Below are 18,213 nucleotides of genomic sequence, written 5' to 3'. Positions count from 1 at the left end.
CAAAATCTCTGAGGAATATTTCCAGTACAATGTTGAATCTGTCATGAAGGATTAAAGCAGTTCTGAAAGCAAAAGTGGGTTCAATTCGGTACTTGTAAGGTGTACCTAATAAAGTGGCCGATGAGTGTAGTTCTCAATTCATAAAACACTAGCCGTAAACAAAACATTCACAGTGATCATTTGTAGTTGCAAGTAATTGCAAAAGTTGATAACATTAACATAAAGTCAATGTTAGAGTTTACTATAAAAAATGAATAAAATACAAACAGAAAGCATGCATTTTCTAGCAGCCTAAGCAGGTGTATGAATGCAAATGATTAACTACCACTGTAAACAACAGAAGACATTTATAGTGTAATGCACAATAAAACTGTTCTGCCAGTTTCATTTTTACTTATAACTATAAAACGATCTCTCCTTAAAAGAGAACAGTCTAAGGCTCTTTTGTTTTCAAATATACAATTTCTCTAAAATGAAGGTAAACAAAATGTTTTTTATCCAAGTATTAATACATTAAAGTGATAAAATTGTACCTAGTTGTTTTCTGTCCTAGTTACTGTTTAGTTACAGGGAACATACACAATGTGTTAATAGGTGTCAGCATGGTTACTTATTTGTGAACTGAAGGTGAAGTCGTACGCCATAAGCTTGCTGAAGTGACCCTTGGGTTTGTGATATTTGTTATCACTGACCTGAACACGGCCAGACTTCAGCACAGCAAACATGCACTGGGAGGTGTTGAAGGCATGTCTCCAGTTGTGGTAGACCACATTCTTTCTGTAGTTCTTCTTGACACTTAAGATCCACTGACACAAACTCTGCAAATGGGAAAATGTTAACCAGTTAATTTTATAGGTAACAAAATTATGATTGAAGAAATACAGTTGTGCAGGTAGTTCTACAATCCCAAATCAGAAAAAGTTGGGACAATATGGAAAACGCAAATAAAAAAAAAAAAAGTGGTGATTTCTAAACAATACAACAAACATTATTTATTGTGTTCCTCGTGATTTTTTCAAAATACACATGCATTCCAATTTTGGTTCCTGTTTAAAAATGGTTGGAACAGCATATACCACTTTGTAATGCTTCTATTCCTTTTCACAATACTTAAAATATGTTTAGGGACTGAAGACACCCAGTAATGTAGTGTTTCAGGTTAATTTTATTCCATTCTTCCTGGTACAGTGCACATGGCATCCATTTCTCCCCAAAAATATAATTAATACTGATTCATCTGACCACAAGACATGTTACCACTGTGTGATGGTTCATCCCAGATGCCTCCAAGCCCAGAAAAGTCGACGGCGCTTCTGAACACTGTTTACATAGGGCTTATTGGCACAGTACAGTTTTAACTGGCATATCTGGATGTAACTAAGTGTTGTGGTAATTGACAAAGGTTTGCCAATGTAGTCCTGAACTCATGTGGTGATAATCGCTTATAGATGCATGCCTATTCTTAATGAAGTGCCACCTCCGTGATCGGAGATGACGATTGTTCAGCTTAGTGCCTTGGTCCTTTACAACCTGATATTTCTCCAGATTCCTTGAATATTTTAATGATGTTCTGCCATGTTGTAGGTGAAGTATCCAAATGGCAAACTGGTGATCCTCGGCCAATTTTTGCTTCTAACGAACAAGACCTTTCTTGGATGGTGCTTTTGTACCAAATCATAATTACAATCACCTGTTGACATCACCTGTTTAAAATCACTTGATTATTTATCCAATTTACCTGATTACTAGCCCTAAATTGCTCCTGTCCAAACTGTTTTTGGAATGTGTTGCAGGTCTGAATGACAGGAAAGGATGTATATTTACAAATGAAATGAAATTGACCAGACAAAACATGACATTTTTTTGTGTTCACATTGTTTGCAATGAAATACAAGTGAAAGTAAATTTGGAAATCACTACTTTCTTTTTTTTAATTTGCATTTTCCATACTGTCCCTTTTTTTCTGATTTGGGTTTGTAGTATTGTCTGGCCCAAGCCTGGAAACAATACAGCAGATAGCACACAGTTTTGTTTTGTTTTGTTTTTATTTGTGAAATTGTTGAAATAAGGTCTGATATATTGGGTAATTTATTTAACAATACTGACATATTTAACTATACAGTTATTTAAATAGCTGGTTATTCCAGAAAATCTACAAAAAGGTTCAAATAAATAAAACTTAACTGCTTCATCAATGAAAATGACTTTACTTCTTTTATTTGGATCTTGCTAAATATAGTAGAGCATCACAGTCACCAGCGATCCAGCCAGTGCAGATGGTTGGTAAACACAGTTCACTAACGAACTACAAATTTGGCAGCAAAAAAAACTACAAGATCCAGTCATGCACCACTCACACGCTTGGCCTAGATCCTGTCTGATTGCAAACACTCACAGCTGAAGCTGCTTATGAACTGATTACATGGACTATAAAGAGAGCACTCACACATACATACAACTGTTCTGAGTCTTGTTATACTGATTGTGAACATTACAATGCGTTTTCCTCGCCTTGCTTTTCCTTGATTTTGACCCTCGCCTTGTTTGTTTATGTTGTCTGCTTCCTGCCTATACTGACCCATCACCTGTGTTTTTGACTACAACTCTGGATTTGTCTTCAAACATCTTCTTGCTCCTAATTGTGACCGTGGCATATAGCACTTTTACAACGTAGATTGTGTCAAAGCAGTCAGTCCAGTTTTCAGAGTTTAAATTCAGTTTAGTTCAGTTCAGTTCAGAGTGGTTTAATTGTAAAAAAAAAAAAAAAAATCTCAGAGCACATGCTGAGCTGAGTGTCTGAGTGTCACATGCTGAGTGTCACAGTCCATAAGTCAATCCTTTTTCATATATTCTGACCTATACTAATAAGAGAAAACATTTTGTCATAACATAATGTTATTTGTGTATTTTTCTTTTTTTATTTTCTTAATCTAATATAAATCAGTCATGTTACCGTGTAGTCATCAGGACCTGGGGAAGGCTGTTAGTTACTGTCTGTTGTGCAACAGAAGTTACCAGTGATAATGAGTGACTGTTTACCTTACACTGAGAGGTATTGTACACATAGCTATTCTGTACTCACAGTCGAAGTTTCAAGTGAGTAATTAAAAAGATTTAACCTAAATTACAGGTAAAAGTTCACCTCAGATTGCTGACCTGATCTTATTCATACATGGAATAACAAAAATATATTATGATTGACAATTTATTCTGTGTTAAAAATGTACTATCATATCTCTCAGCCCTAGTCTGATATTTATTACTTCAATATAAAAGGGATACAGGGACATAAAAAAAATCTACTTTATAGCTCATTATTGCCCTTTTTAAAGTATTCTAACTTAAACAATCAGTAACCTTTAGTAAAATGTTTTAAACAAAAACAGATTGTTCAAAGCTTAGTCGTAATGTTTAGACTAGCGTAGGTTTTTAAAAATGATTATTTCTGCCTTTTCTATTTAGGCTTCGTGATCATTTTTGTGATAATACTTCCATGAACAAGATGTGAGAATAACAAACTTCTTTTTCTTTGGTTACACTGTTTCTTTGCTGAAATAATCCAATATTCAGAGAAATGTCCTTTGGGGATTTTGTAGAGAAAACCAAGGTGATGCTGACTTCTGAATTGACCTAAATATGTCAGCACTCTAGACTGAAAAAACTTAATATAACAGTGAAATCTTTTCTTTTTGTGCATAATGCAAAAAAATATTCATTTGCTATTATAAGTTGTTAAATTTAAGACCAACATTTTAAAAGTATATAGAAAAACCATATCTTGCAAAGCAGATGCCACTTGATATTTCCACCAACTATTATTATTTCCATCTATCCATTGACCAAACCACATATGCTCTGTGGAGTTGTGGGGATGCTGGAGTCTTTCCCGGTGACCATGGGTAAAACACCCGTAACAGATGGCCAATCCATAACAGGGCTATTATTATTTCTTATTTCAAAAACCATGATTTATTTATTCTGCAACCAAAAGAGCCCAAAAAAATACAAGGACTACCTAGATATAGCATTGAAGCGATCATGTGATCTCAATATGATTAGGCAACCTGCCACTTGTAAAATATAAAGCAGCTTTTTCTAGGCCACTGATGACTGGAGACTTCAGTGTAACTGATATCTGTGGTCTAAAGTGTTATTTATCACTACAGCTGTAGGTAGGTACACATTTTGCTAATTTTTTTCAAATTTAGTAATTTAATAATTTTGTTAAAATAATCCCATTTAACTATAGTATCCTCACTTAACATGTGTATATTTAATTCTAACTTTGTTAGTTAAATAAAATTACAAGTGATCTGAGAATTTCTATCTTGAATGACCATATAATCTAAATTGACCACACGCAATCCAGGGTCCGTTACTTTTTCCCATGCAACAAAAGCTTGTTCTGAAAAAACAGCCCTGTATGCATTTCTGGAGACCGCAAATTATGTAGCCAGAGGAACGTATAGCTGAATTTCATCTTTAAAATGAACGCTGTTACCAGTTCGCTTGCTATGTACGTGAACAGATTTGAGATGCAGAGCGGAGTTGACCACGACAACGGGGGTCGAGCCCAGGTTAGACAACAGATAAGGCAAAAACAGGTAAGACAAAAACATAACAACAAATGGCAAAAAATAAAACAAACATGTAAATAACAGGGTGAGAATGTGATAAAATCTGAAAATGTGGTAAAGATCAGGTGAGAGATTTTCTTTTTCTGGATTGCTTTTATAAACACTGTGGTTGGGTTTGGGGAACGGGGGTGGGCGGGTCAATCTGTGCTTTTTAAAATACCATTGGTTGGGTTTTGGAAAGGGTATGAGGGTGGGGGGATCGGTTTGTTGGTCAGTCTGTTAGTTAGTCAGTCGACAGCGGCCTCTGGTGGATTTACGTGAGAACAGCAGGTGCACATGGCACTCACGAGAGACGTTTGAGATCTGAATAAGCGTACACAGCGGACTCGCTGATTCGCGAAAACAAAAACTGCAAAAAAACATAACTCTTGAGGTGTATTTTACTCTCTTAGAAATGTAAATAGGGGTACGTAATCAGAATGAGCCTTGGCTGTTCTCATGTCTCTGTTGCTATCTACTTTTTGCTAAAAAAAAAAAAAAAAAACTTTCTGACAGCAAAAACTTTACTTCAGACATGTCTTTTTAACTTTCATAAACAACATTGCTGAACAAAGTGGGAAACATGTAACATTTATACACAATTATAGGCTACATTGAGGAAAACTAGGTAATGTCTGCATAACATTTGACAACAGACATTTCAAACTTATTTTAAATGCTCAATCGAAGGAAAAATTCAACTTGGTACATTTTTATATAAATGGCAAGAATGACAGCTCTGGCCATTCGAGTACTTGTAGAATTCTGGTAGTTCCAGCGTTATTACATTTTTATGCTTTAAACTTTTATTATGTTAAAAACTGACTAAATACAATTGTGTGTGGTCCAGTTACTTTACCAACAAGATTAATTGATACAAAAAAATTCATTCATGTGCGTTCTGTTCTATGGTAAGGGTGATACTTATATATACAATCTGTATATCCAGCATTGTAAATTCTGACATGCTGAGAACAGACGAGATCATGCATGGCTGCCTGCTTCACAAAACTGCTCAATTACTCTTCCTTACAGCCTGTCCCATTTTCAAAACAAGAGTCCCACAGACATAGCAATTATAACACAAGCTAAGTCAGGGTTATTCTGTGCTGTCCAGCTATCTTACCAACAAGATTAATTTCTACAATAAATTCATTTGTGCGTTTTGTTCTATTTGTCCTTGCGATAAAATATGTTTATCATCAGAGCTTGCGATTGATTAGGGCTCGGTACAGTGGTGTCTTCTATTAGATCTGCTTTCATTCACTCAGTCAGAGGTGAATCACACCCAGAAAACCAATAAAGAAAGGGAGACTTCATGTCCTGCCAGGAAGATACCTCACTTAACTCCCAAGGCCATAAAAGGAGCTTGTTGCAGCCAGTCACACATTGAAGGCTGATGTTTTGCTTTAATAGTCAGCTGAACCTGATCTAGCAATTATGCTTCAAACTGCAGAAGAAAGAGTGTTAGTCTTAATTTTCTTCTTGTAAGGTTTTAGTGAATGCCTTCCAAAGTATTATTTTTTTTATTCATAGTTAAGAAATTGCATTTGCTTAATTTCTATACTGATGTAACAAAAACTTTATTCTATGAATATGTTTTTTATACAATAACTTGAGAGCAAAAGGAAAAAAATACCAAAAAGTACCAGAACAAACTTGGTCTTCTTTCTTCTATGGAACATAATGCATTTTTAACAATGTAGGCAACCACAGTTTCCATTTTCGCTGACCTCCACTTAGCAAATTAAGGGGGAAAAAACTATGCAAATACTCCATAATCTTAATGGCTAATACTTCATATATTCACAAAGTTCACAAGTTGTATAGGGTCCCCAAATCATCAGGGGGACCCTCTTGTTCTAAATGATGATAAAATGACTGAGGCTGTGCAAGATAATTTTGTTCATTTTTCATTTAGGCATCCAAAGATTAAGAAAAAGTGAAAGCGATGCAACTGACACAGGAAAGTCATGTGATAATAGCATTTTCCTCCTTCCTTTACTGTTCTTGACTAAATAGCTATATAAGCTACTATGCTTCTCCTCCTAAACAATAGCTTCCAATAAACATTCTGTGTCCCTTGAAGAGAGGCAATATGGGCATGTACAAACTGACATTAATCTTCAAAAAAACTGTTGAAATGGACAGCATCCATAACATTTGCCTTACAATGTCATCCAGCATGTTAGCTGTATTGGTCACATTACTGCCTCACATGACAAACTCATTTTCAAAGGAAGTTGCTAAAGATTGGACAATTTGTTTTTTAAAGGTGCTTAATGACACTGTAAAATGATAAACTCATTCCATAATCACAACTCAAAATTGAATCTCTATGTAATAAACTAAATACATATTGAGTTTTCTCAAACTGACTGGCCATCTTGGCAAAATCATCTGAAATATATTAAATTATATTACTGTATTGATAGTTAATGCTATCTAAATGAACAGCAATTATACAAAATGTCAAGATATCCATCTTAGCATGTTTTAACCCATATTTTGGTTAAAAGAGTAAGGAAAGCAATAGAATAGTTGCCAGTATAAATCTGTACGTTCAGACAGTGACACTGAGTATGTTTACATGGACACCATTAATTTGATTTCATTGCGATAAAGACAATACTCTGATTAAGAGTCTACCATGCAGGGCTTGACATTAACTTTTTTGATCATCCTGAAAAATATATATCAGATTCAACAAAGCATGAACAAGAACTGGGACAGGAAATAGTACTAGGGATGTAACGATACAATTTTTTTTTTAACTGATCCGATCCCAATACCAAAATTCGTAGTATCGACCGATACAGATCCAATCCGGATGCTCATGCTGTTAGTTTTTTTAAAGCATAATACAGGTTCTATAGTTCTGATGATAAACTCAAATAATATTTCTTCTTTAGTAAAAATAACAGACCTATAGGCCTACTATACAGTTGAAGTCTGAATTATTTGCACCCCACCGCCCCAACCACCTACCCCCCCAATTTTTTTTCTCTTTTTTAAAAAATTTCCCAAATGATGTTTAACAGAGCACAGAAATTTTCACAGCATGTTTGATAATATTTTTTTCTTCTGGAGAAAGTCTTATTTGTTGTATTTTGGCTAGAATAAATGCAGTTTTTAATTTTTTAAACACCATTTTAGGGACAAAATTTTTAGCCCCTTTAGGCTATTTTTGTTTTTGATAGTCTACAGAACAAACCATCATTATACTTGCCTAATTACCTTAACCTGCCTAATTAACCTACTTGACATATTTAAGCCTTTAAATATCACTTTAAGCTGTATAAAAGTGTCTTGAAAAATATCTAGTAAAATATTGTTTACTGTCATCACAGCAAATATAACATAAATTAATTATTAGAACTGAGGTATTAAAACTATTTTGTTTATAATTGTGCTAAAAAATATTCTTTTTGTTAAACAGAAAACAGGGAAACAAATAAACTGAGAGACTAACAACTTAGGGGGCTAATAATTCTGACTTCAACTGTACATGACAGATGGCACAATCTAACAAAAAACATGATGCTTGCTGTAAATTAGGCTACATTATTTGATCAGTTGTTGAAACTGATCAGCTGTGGTCCAGCTAATGCTTCTTTTGTATATTAGGATTTTTCTTTGAAATCTGTAAAAGAATCGGCTACTACTATTGACCCTAATCGATGGTAAAATAACCAGCGTTTTAGTAAAGCCTGATTTATTCCTGCAGGTTTGAGGGCACTGAGGGCAGTTTTACTTCATAACATTCCCTCGCCTAAACTTGCTGTGATTTAGATGGAAAAAATTGAAAGCACATTAGCACAGAGAAAAAAAATCAGATCTTCAGCACATAACCTTTAAAATAATGACTTATATTAAACATTTAGCAAATATATGACAGGTTTGTGATACCACAATTACAGTGGAGCATTAAATTAAATCCTTACTTTTCATGGAGTGAAGCAAATCATCCACCCACACAGTTGTGTTCATTGTTCATTTATTTTTGACTGAAATTATTTTTTTGTCTGTAAAAATATCTTTTTGGAGCAAATTTCTTTTGGTATATTTTGTATCTTAATCTTAATTTTTTTTACATTTTTTGTTGGTCAGTTATCTACAAAGTAAACAAAATTTGAGATGAAGTTTAAAACAAGGTCCGCTTATATGCTCCGGCACACAAACACAAACTGGTCTGTTAAATCAAATATTATTATAAATAATATTACAGTGAAATACTTAGTTCCAGAGTAGCCTATATTAGGCTAAATAATTTCTGTTAATGACAATCCACATTTCGCCCGTCAGTTTTACTTAATTTAATAAACGACCACAGTCAGCCAGGCTTTACAATCTATTCACAGTACTGAAAGTATTCTCCTCGGAAGAATAAACTCAGTTGGGAGGATAAGAGAACAGAAAATCATTGTGAGAATAATTTTACGGAGTGGCGCATGTCGCGTCTGTGCAGCCAGTGCATGAATGAAGAGCTTGATGCATCACTAAGACACAGCCCTTCAGTATCTGCGAACAGGTCCAAAACAGAGCAGCACAATGGGAAAAAATCAGTGCGTTGAGGATCTGTCCACTGTATTATTGAGCCTTTCCTAATTTAAAGTTTCAGGTAGGCCTACTTTGTGTGTGAAGAGCAGGTAATAACCATTTCTACTCCTTTATAGCGAATGCGATTTGCTGATCTAACACACAAAGCGCAACATGGTTTGGAAACAGCAGTGAACTCCTTGTGGCAGTTCAAAATGGAGCCATTTAATGCAAAACTAAATCCATTTGTCCACTGATTATTTAAACTAACTGCTACAAATAGGCTTTGAAAGTTTTTTTGTGTTGTCATAAACGAATGTGACACGCAGTTTGTTTATGAATGAATGGAGAATGATTGACATTGAAACTGATCAGCTGTGGTCCAGCTAATGCTTCTTTTGTATATTAGGATTTTTCTTTGAAATCTGTAAAAGAATCGGCTACTACTATTGACCCTAATCGATGGTAAAATAACCAGCGTTTTAGTAAAGCCTGATTTATTCCTGCAGGTTTGAGGGCACTGAGGGCAGTTTTACTTAATAACATTCCCTCGCCTAAACTTGCTGTGATTTAGATGGAAAAAATTGAAAGCACATTAGCACAGAGAAAAAAAATCAGATCTTCAGCACATAACCTTTAAAATAATGACTTATATTAAACATTTAGCAAATATATGACAGGTTTGTGATACCACAATTACAGTGGAGCATTAAATTAAATTCTTTTTTTTTAAACTAACTGCTACAAATAGGCTTTGAAAGTTTTTTTGTGTTGTCATAAACGAATGTGACACGCAGTTTGTTTATGAATGAATGGAGAATGATTGACAGGCGCAGCGAGGGAAGCGCTGAAGTCGACATGAATTTAAGCATGTAAATATTCAACTGTACTTAACATTAAACTATAAAATGGCTTCAGAACATTCAGGATATAGTGTGCCTACATGGCAACTTTTTAGTGCCTTATAATACCTTCAAGGTTTTTGTTGGCTAATAAATTACACAGAATATAGCGCATGCGCAAAATCAGATTTGGATCGATACCAGCTGGTTGATACCCGATCCAGCACAAATATGCGGTATTGAACCGATATCCGATACAAGTATTGGGATCGGTGCATCTCTAGATAGTACAGTTGCTAAGAAGCTATGGGTGCTTGTGTGTGATTTGTATTTGACCCAGATCAAAAGACATTTTTCTCCCTATAAATGACATGATCTCAGTATCAATAACAGAATATAACAGGTACCTTGTACTTTATCTGAAAATTCTGCACAAGCTTGAGGTCCACAAACATGCGGATGGTTGCCTGGGTCGTCTCAGCATCTGTCAGGTCAAAATCACTGAAACTGTAGTCCATCAGTCTGAGAGACTGAGCGGAGGGGATCGTAGCTGCCTGTGGAAGTAGGACAGGCCAATATTTACATATTACACTTGAACACAAAGTCAAATACATTTAAGTCACTCACAAACACAGCAAACACACACACACACACACATCTGAACAGCCTCACTAATTCACTTCACTCACTCAACAGACAAACAAACTGCCTGGAAGGAGATCGCTGTCTGTCAGGCATAAATAATCAATGAGCTGCCATCAGCATAGTTTGCAGTGCACAGGATGAGCATTTAGCTGTGCTGCGCTTGATTTGTCTGCTCTTGCTGAAAATGGTCCATCATTTAATGCAGAGCCCATAAATAATGTCCTATCTCCTGTTGTTTCTATGTGCTTAAGTAGACAAACAGAAACCAGAATTACCTGCAGACATGCTATAGTTTTAATAGCTAGCTAAGTAAATAAATTAAAGGTGCCATACATTAAACCGATCTCTTAAATCTACACCAAAGTTTTGTGGCTTAGGTAAGATTTTCCAGAAATGGTTTTAAAGGTATATTTCCAACCCTAGGAATTGGCCCAAATATGATATGGTTGGTTTTGACCATATTTGGAAGGGTTGTACATATTAATGAGCCAAATTATGATATTTCAGCGGATAGAAAAATATTTTATCAAATCAATGCCTTGTTAAATGACAATCTTTTCAACTGAATTGCTAGAGAGGTTGACTTTACATCACCAGAGTAACCTAGTTAGTTCCTCAGTTGTGTATGGATAAAATACAGGCTAAACTATAATTATACCCAACAAAAGTTGCAAACAGGATGTATTTACAGTTGTATTTTGTGGGTTTGACGTATCTGAAAAAAGAGAGAGGAATTAAAAACCAATCTCAACCTAAAAAGATGAATTTTACTCATCCTTTCACTTCTGAAAAAGAGCTGTGTGATATGACTTGATGCATAAACCTGTATTAAACACTTACTACAAGCTGTTTATGTGTGCCTGTTGCCTCATCATAAACATTTGCATCAAATTTTACAATATACACTTTATATTAACAAAAGGACTCAAACGGTCAAACATCTTAAATTGGGGAAAGAAACTGGAATACTCAGGTGGATTACTTGGGATAGGGAATTTAAGCCAGGGAAGGAAGACTCAACATTTCAATGTTGGAGGGAGAAGGGAATAACATCACTGTGCTGTGTAATTTAAAACGAAGAAATGGAAAGTTATAAAAATGAAAGGATAAGTTTGGACTTGGCAATCAAGATTTTTTAAAAATATCTACAGCTAAGAGATTATTTTAATAAAAAAAAAAGGAAAATCAGAATAAAAAATATCTCTTCACTCACTAAAATGATGATGAATGCCTAAAATTACACAATACTAAAAGTAATCCCCTCTGTTCGTGTAGTGTTGATCGGTCATGCAAAGGCACACACGGAATCTGTGCATGCAGAAATCTGCCGATTTACCCAGATTTTTAGTCCATCATTGAGTCTATGTATTTACTTGTGTAAATGTGTCAAATTTTACATTTATTCAGTTTTTTTTTATTTCAGTAACAATATAGACTAATATGAAAATGTTTATATGATTTTTTTACAATACAGTTTCTAACAGTTTCTAATATTTTTTGCCTTTTAGTAGATATATAATATGATTGACTTGATTTTTTACCAAATAAGTGGATCTAATTGGATTTGCATTGTAATTATTAAATAAGTTAAAAACCTTATATTATATATATATTAAGGTTTTAGTTATGATACTTTTAAATAAATGCAGATTATTTTTATAAAATTATCTGCAGAAATAGCAAAAAATGTCTGCTGACTCTGTCTGGCCCTAGTCATGGGTCCCAGTCCACACTATATGTAAAAGTAAAATGGGATAAAGAATTAAAGTCTAAAATTTCAGAAGACGGCTGGTATGATATGTGGGAAATACACCCAACTACCACTAGTTCACAAGTTTGGACAGAATTTTCCAGAAAATGCCTTATATGCTTCTTTATAACACCCAAGATTAAAAGCAAACAGACCTCAGGCAGAAGCAGGTCATACCCATATCTTCTGAAGCTGTAGGAAAAATTCAACCTTTTTGAAATGATGTGCAGAATGTTATTTCTAAGGTGTTTGGATACAGAGTTCCTATGACTGCAATATTTTTGTTTAAGGGAGATATTAAGGACACTGTCCCCAGAGGTGACCAATATGTGTTTAAGATTCTTCTTGTGGTATGCAAAAAGACTATAACAAGGAACTGGCTTAAAGACTCAACGTTGAAACGTAAGCAGTGGTTTCGTTTCGTTTCAGTTTCTTTCATTCATTTATTCATTCCTTCCCTTTTTTTAATCAGGGGTCACCATAGTGGAATGAACTGCAAACATATCCAGCGGATGCCCTTCCAGCTACAACCCATCACTGGGAAACATCCATGCACACTCATACACTACAGAAAATTTAGCTTATATCACGTCTTTGGACCTGTGGGGGAAACCATAGCAACTGGAGGAAACCCACACCAACATGGGGAGAACACGCAAACTCCACAGAGAAATGCCAACTGGCCCAGCTGACTTTCTTGCTGTGAGGCGACAGCCAACCTACTGCGCAATCATGTTGCCCTTGAAGAAATTCATGTAATGGAAAAACTGACATTTATATTGAGGATGAAAATGGATATTTTTAGGAAGTGTTGGATAAATTGGATATATAGGTTATATAAAGACATCCCCATTTGGTAATTGAAAGAGATGTAACAATCTTATGAGTTTGGCTTTTTTTCTTTGTCTTTTTGTCCTGTTAAATTATTGTTCTGTATTGTTAAAAGTAAACTAAATAAAAATAAAAGTTATAAAAAATAAATTAACAAAAGATACATTTTAACAGACCTTATGTGGCATTGAGTTTCTGAATTTTCTGCATATCCCACATTTTGCATTCTAACATGTTGGGAACAGACAAGATCATGCAAGCTGCCTACTTCACAAAACTGCTTAATTATTCTTTTAAAATAAGTGTCCCACATACATAGTAAGTAGTAGAAGCTTAGACAAACTTAAAAATGAGTGGAAAATATCATTGTAAGAAACATTGTGGCCTATCAAATGCTCTGGAGTCTGGATATTAATAATCCCATGTAGATCGTCAAAGTAAAGATTTTGTTTTGATTTGTCCAAGTTATTTATATGAGAATAACTTTTTCATTTTATGGCACCTTAAAGTACAATTTAGTTATTAATAAACTAACCAAACCGATATTAGTGTTTACTACTCTATCATACTGCAAATTAAGCATTTCTATGTGTGTTTTACATGCCTTATGAATAAAACAAATAGTAAATGTGCATGCTGACCTTCACTTTAAGAGTAATTGATGTAATTAACAAGCAAATGACTCTCAACTGAAGCTGAAATCCTGCCTCTGCCAGTGTCTTAATTGCCTGATTACTCCCGCAGGCCTAATCAGTGCAGGTTTTCCATATCGGAGTGCTGTATCCAAGCAACCTGTGCTCTCGGGGAAATTTCCAGAGCGTGACTGAAGCTACGAAATTCCTGGTTTGTTTTACAAACACTGTGTAGAATAAAAAACCCGGAGAAAAAAAACTAAAAGTGCGCTTATGCTATTTTAAAGGTTTAAAGATTTTGGAGGTCACCTATTTTTTTAAATAAATCAGACTATATCATAAGCATTTGCAAGTATACTAAGTATTTACATGTTGTGTTTTTGTTGCTAAAATTAATTGTAATACCTTTGCTTGTAAGTTGTATTGCATAAAAGTTTCTGCCAGCTGATTAAATGCTGCCAAATGATTGAATGTAAATGTATAAATAGCTACATAACACACAACATGAAAGGTAATAAGTAAAAAAAGCATAATACCGTATGAGCTCCCAGCATTAATATGAGTTATATGATATAATACAGGAATTTTCAAAGTAAGGGGTGCTATCATACACCCGGCGCAATAATGCACAAGATGTGTTAGCAGCGCAACTTTAATTTTTTTCACATTTTGCGCCACGTTGTTTAAATAGCAAATCCACTACTTTGTGGACTCATGGGTGGGCTAAGGAGGTGTGTTAAGGCGCATTGTTGGTCTATTCATGAGAATTTGCATTTGTATAATGTTATTATTACTATTAGTATTATTTATTATATGCATATTTAGATTTGTTTTCATAAAAACAAGCTTAGCTTTGTCCATCTGTTGAGTTTTGGAGACGAATGCATCACCATGAGACATAAGAACAGGACGTGTATCTGGATATAACTGTTTTTTTGATTACTCTTCATTATTGTTGTTCATTTATTCCTTTGCTGTAAATTAAAACTGAATTTAGAAATAGTTTTGAAAACAATCTTTGCGCTTAACAAACTAAATTAAATATGTAGGCTAATGGATGTCTTCAGTGAAGTGAGTTCCCACCATTTCCTTATCCACGAAGGTAAATGAGTAAAGAGTAAAAGTAAAGTAAAGAGAAAGTAAAGAGGTCGAATTGAGAAGGCTTGTTCTATATCCTCATACTGCAGATGCTCTGTTTACCTGTTTTCTACTAGTGAAGTGTTCCGTTTTTACTCTTACAAAGTCCACCATGTCAATAGCAAATGTGCCAGGGTGCAACGCAACTGACTTCTAAAGCCCAATGTTTTACTAAAATGCATCTAATGACAGAATTAGTACTGGGAAAATTATTAAACTGCAGCTTTTTTCCCAAGCTACAACAAGCTTAAAATAAATTATAATATTAAAAATTGTGTGTAGTCTATAAATGAAAAAATAAATTCAATGCTAAGTTTTAAATCAATATATTATTGATTATTATATAAATAAAAGTGAAATCATAATTCTAAGCTTTCTTTCACTATAATATAACTTAAGATACCTAATAATGTAGTCAATTTAGCAGCACTGATACTTTCTGTTAGATACTCCTCAGCACTCTTCACCTTCCGACATGGTAATATTCACAAAATAGCACATTCTAAAAGTGAATCAAACTAAATATATTTTTTTAAACTAATGGATATTTGTATTAGTGTAAAAGAGGTCAGCTAGTGAAGAGCTGTGCTGGTAAACATCACTCCTCTGTTAGCCTCCTTGTCAGAGCAATCAACTCCCATGCGGAGAGTTACTGGTTCCATCCCAACTTGGAGCGGGTTTGGTGGTTTAGAACCGACGGGGTTACGTTGGTGTCGTGACCCGGATGGGAGTAAGGTTTAGGGAGGTAAGTGTAACAAAGGCCAGCTAGTGAAGTGCTCTGCAGATAAACCTCACTTCTCTGATCCTGAAAAGGTGCTCTAGTGAAAGACCATGGCCATGGTCTTTAGCAACCTTGTTAGAGCAACCGACTATCATGCGGTGAGTTGCCAGTTAGATCTCAGATGCCAGTAAAAACCAGATGTACTCAACCCTGATCCAGGAGATCTACCCTTCTGCAGAGTTCCGCTCCAACCCTAAACAAGCACAACTAAACCAACTGAGTAGTATCTAAAGTAGCACTTCATTTAAATGCAGGTGTGTTTGATCAAGGTTACAGCTGAACTCTGCAGGTAGGTAGATCAACAGGAACATGGTTGAGCACCCCTGTTGTAAACTGTTAACCATAGTGGTTTGCAGTGTTTTACACAACAGAAAAGTGGATTATTTCCATAATAGCCACCATCAGTACAGACCAATGTTTTCATCTCATTTATGCCAAATTCAAGCAGTATCAAGACACATCAGATCAATCAACTTTTTCAGTTTTGTACTGTTCAGTATTGTCGAGGTTCTCTATGAACTCATACCACTAAGGGCATTCTCTCCCACAAAACCTCTGCTCACTAGATGTCTTTTCTTTTTACGGACAATTTTCTGTAAACCAGATAGTTGTGTGCGAAAACCCTAGTACATCTGGAGTTTTAGAAATACTCAGACTAGCCTGTCTGACAAGTCAACAACCTCTTTCTTCACCATTCTAATTCTCAATGCAAACCTCAGTAGATTGTCCTGATTGTCTTGACATCTACTGTACATGCCAAACTGGACTGAGTTAAAATGAGATATTTGCATAACTGACCAATGTCCAATGAGTATACGAACACTCAGCTACTTTACAATAGCTTTGACTTAAGGTGAGCATACATGGTGCCAATTCTTATAATTGGACGATCTTATGTCCATGCACAGATCACAAGTAAGTTCCTATGAAAATGGGTATATTGAGGAGGAAGATATACTCTGCATTTTTATTTAACGAGATTTCATGACCTGGCAAACCCTGAAGCAATCACATGAAATTTCATGTTCTATAAACATTGCTTTCAGTGTTCAGAAACCAGGATGACTGGTCACCACAATGTGTGTGATGTATGTGGTATAGTATATCTGAAGACCCTGTCATGAATGAGGCATCATACAGAGTTCGCTGTTCAATGAGTTTATCCTCCTCATTGGTCAACTTCACATAGCCCAGGCTCATTGCGGTCAATTCTGCTCTGCGTCTCAAGTCCACTGACGTACACAGTGAGCTAACTGGACAAACTGGAAACATGTTGTCCATACGGAGGTAAGCGGCATCATATCGCCCTGTAGCGTTCGTTTTAAAGACAACATGCAGCCATAAATAATTCTGGCTACATAATTCAAAATCCCTAGAAATGTTTATAGGGCCACGTTTTCAGAATGTGCCTGAGCTGACTTCACATAGATAAACAGATTGGCTATTTTTACTGCACATACTTCACAACTCAAGCCAACAGATCTTGAAACTTTTTAACAACATGTTAAAATTGATAGGTGATCCTGGTTAGCCCATAATATGCTCTCACACAGTATGAGCCACAACCACACAAGCATCAATGATTTCTATGAGAAAATAATAAAATATAAATAAGTAAAAAGTAAAATAATGAAAAATAAATAAATAAAAAATACAAAATCGTAGCATTGTATGTGCTCCTTCAAACAAGCAGATTTCAGATTAGAAATCTGTTTCCTGAATCGATATAACAGGAAAACACTGGCCAACATCCACAGTGTAGTTTAAATGGCAGACACACAATCCTGATGTCATATTTTTATTTGGTATAATGACAAAATGTAATTTACCGCCGTTACCTGGAGCGCCCGCGTCTCTTCCTCCGCAGCGGAGGCATGATAAGAGAGGACCTGCATAATATGCACAAAAAGGCACACAATGTTAATGGTTCAGCAAAGTATGTTCAAAATAGCATCCTTTGATCAATATTGAGAGGGATGGGCAACTTCAGTCATGCAAAGGTTAGCTCCAACCCTAATCAAACATACCCAGTCACCTTGAAGACATTGATAAGCTTGTGCGGATGTGTTTAAATAGAGTCAGAGCCAAACTCTGCAGGGCAATGGCCCTCTAGGATCGATGTTGACCATCCCCCATTTTCAGTTTAAAGAGCTTCTGTCATCCTCATTTGTATGTTGCTTTGGATAAAAGCATTTGCTAAATCACTAAATATAAAATGTATGTAAATGTTTTTCATTTGGGACAACCTGAATTTTTTACCCTCTTGTCTTGCCCAGGTATAGAGTGTGATAAATACACTGATAAAAATACTTGTATATACAGTCATGTAAAATAGTTAGAACACCCTATAGAATTTCATGGTTTTTCATCTCAGGACATAATGAAAAAACTATATGGTACATGGCACGTCTTAAAATTTGGATGATGAAACCTGACATCT

At 35.2% G+C, this 18,213-nt stretch overlaps 1 protein-coding gene across 7 annotated transcripts in view; it reads right to left on the bottom strand.

Moving 5' to 3' along the window:
• pde5ab (phosphodiesterase 5A, cGMP-specific, b) overlaps nt 1-18,213 on the bottom strand; it is a 101,663-nt gene that overhangs the window by 17,730 nt on the left and 65,720 nt on the right. For 4 of the 7 annotated variants that reach the window (XR_012382424.1, XR_012382425.1, XM_068222294.2 and 1 more), the window contains exons 11-13: nt 17,603-17,662; nt 10,405-10,551; nt 693-818 (exon numbers count right to left, since the gene is read on the bottom strand). Coding sequence is in view for 4 of the 7 variants with exons in the window: in XM_068222294.2 (XP_068078395.1) it covers nt 693-818; nt 10,405-10,551; nt 17,603-17,662 (333 nt within the window). In the remaining 3 variants the exon portion in view is untranslated. The remainder of the gene's footprint in view (nt 1-692; nt 819-10,404; nt 10,552-17,602; nt 17,663-18,213) is intronic. The other 3 variants (XR_012382426.1, XM_009303486.5, NM_001123260.1) reach the window with 2 other exon arrangements.

The sequence above is a fragment of the Danio rerio genome, chromosome 7, assembly GCF_049306965.1.
Source record: "Danio rerio strain Tuebingen ecotype United States chromosome 7, GRCz12tu, whole genome shotgun sequence".
Taxonomy (NCBI): Eukaryota; Metazoa; Chordata; class Actinopteri; order Cypriniformes; family Danionidae; genus Danio; species Danio rerio.
The sequence above is the reverse complement of the archived record's forward strand: the minus strand, read 5'-3'. Positions and strand labels throughout refer to the sequence as shown.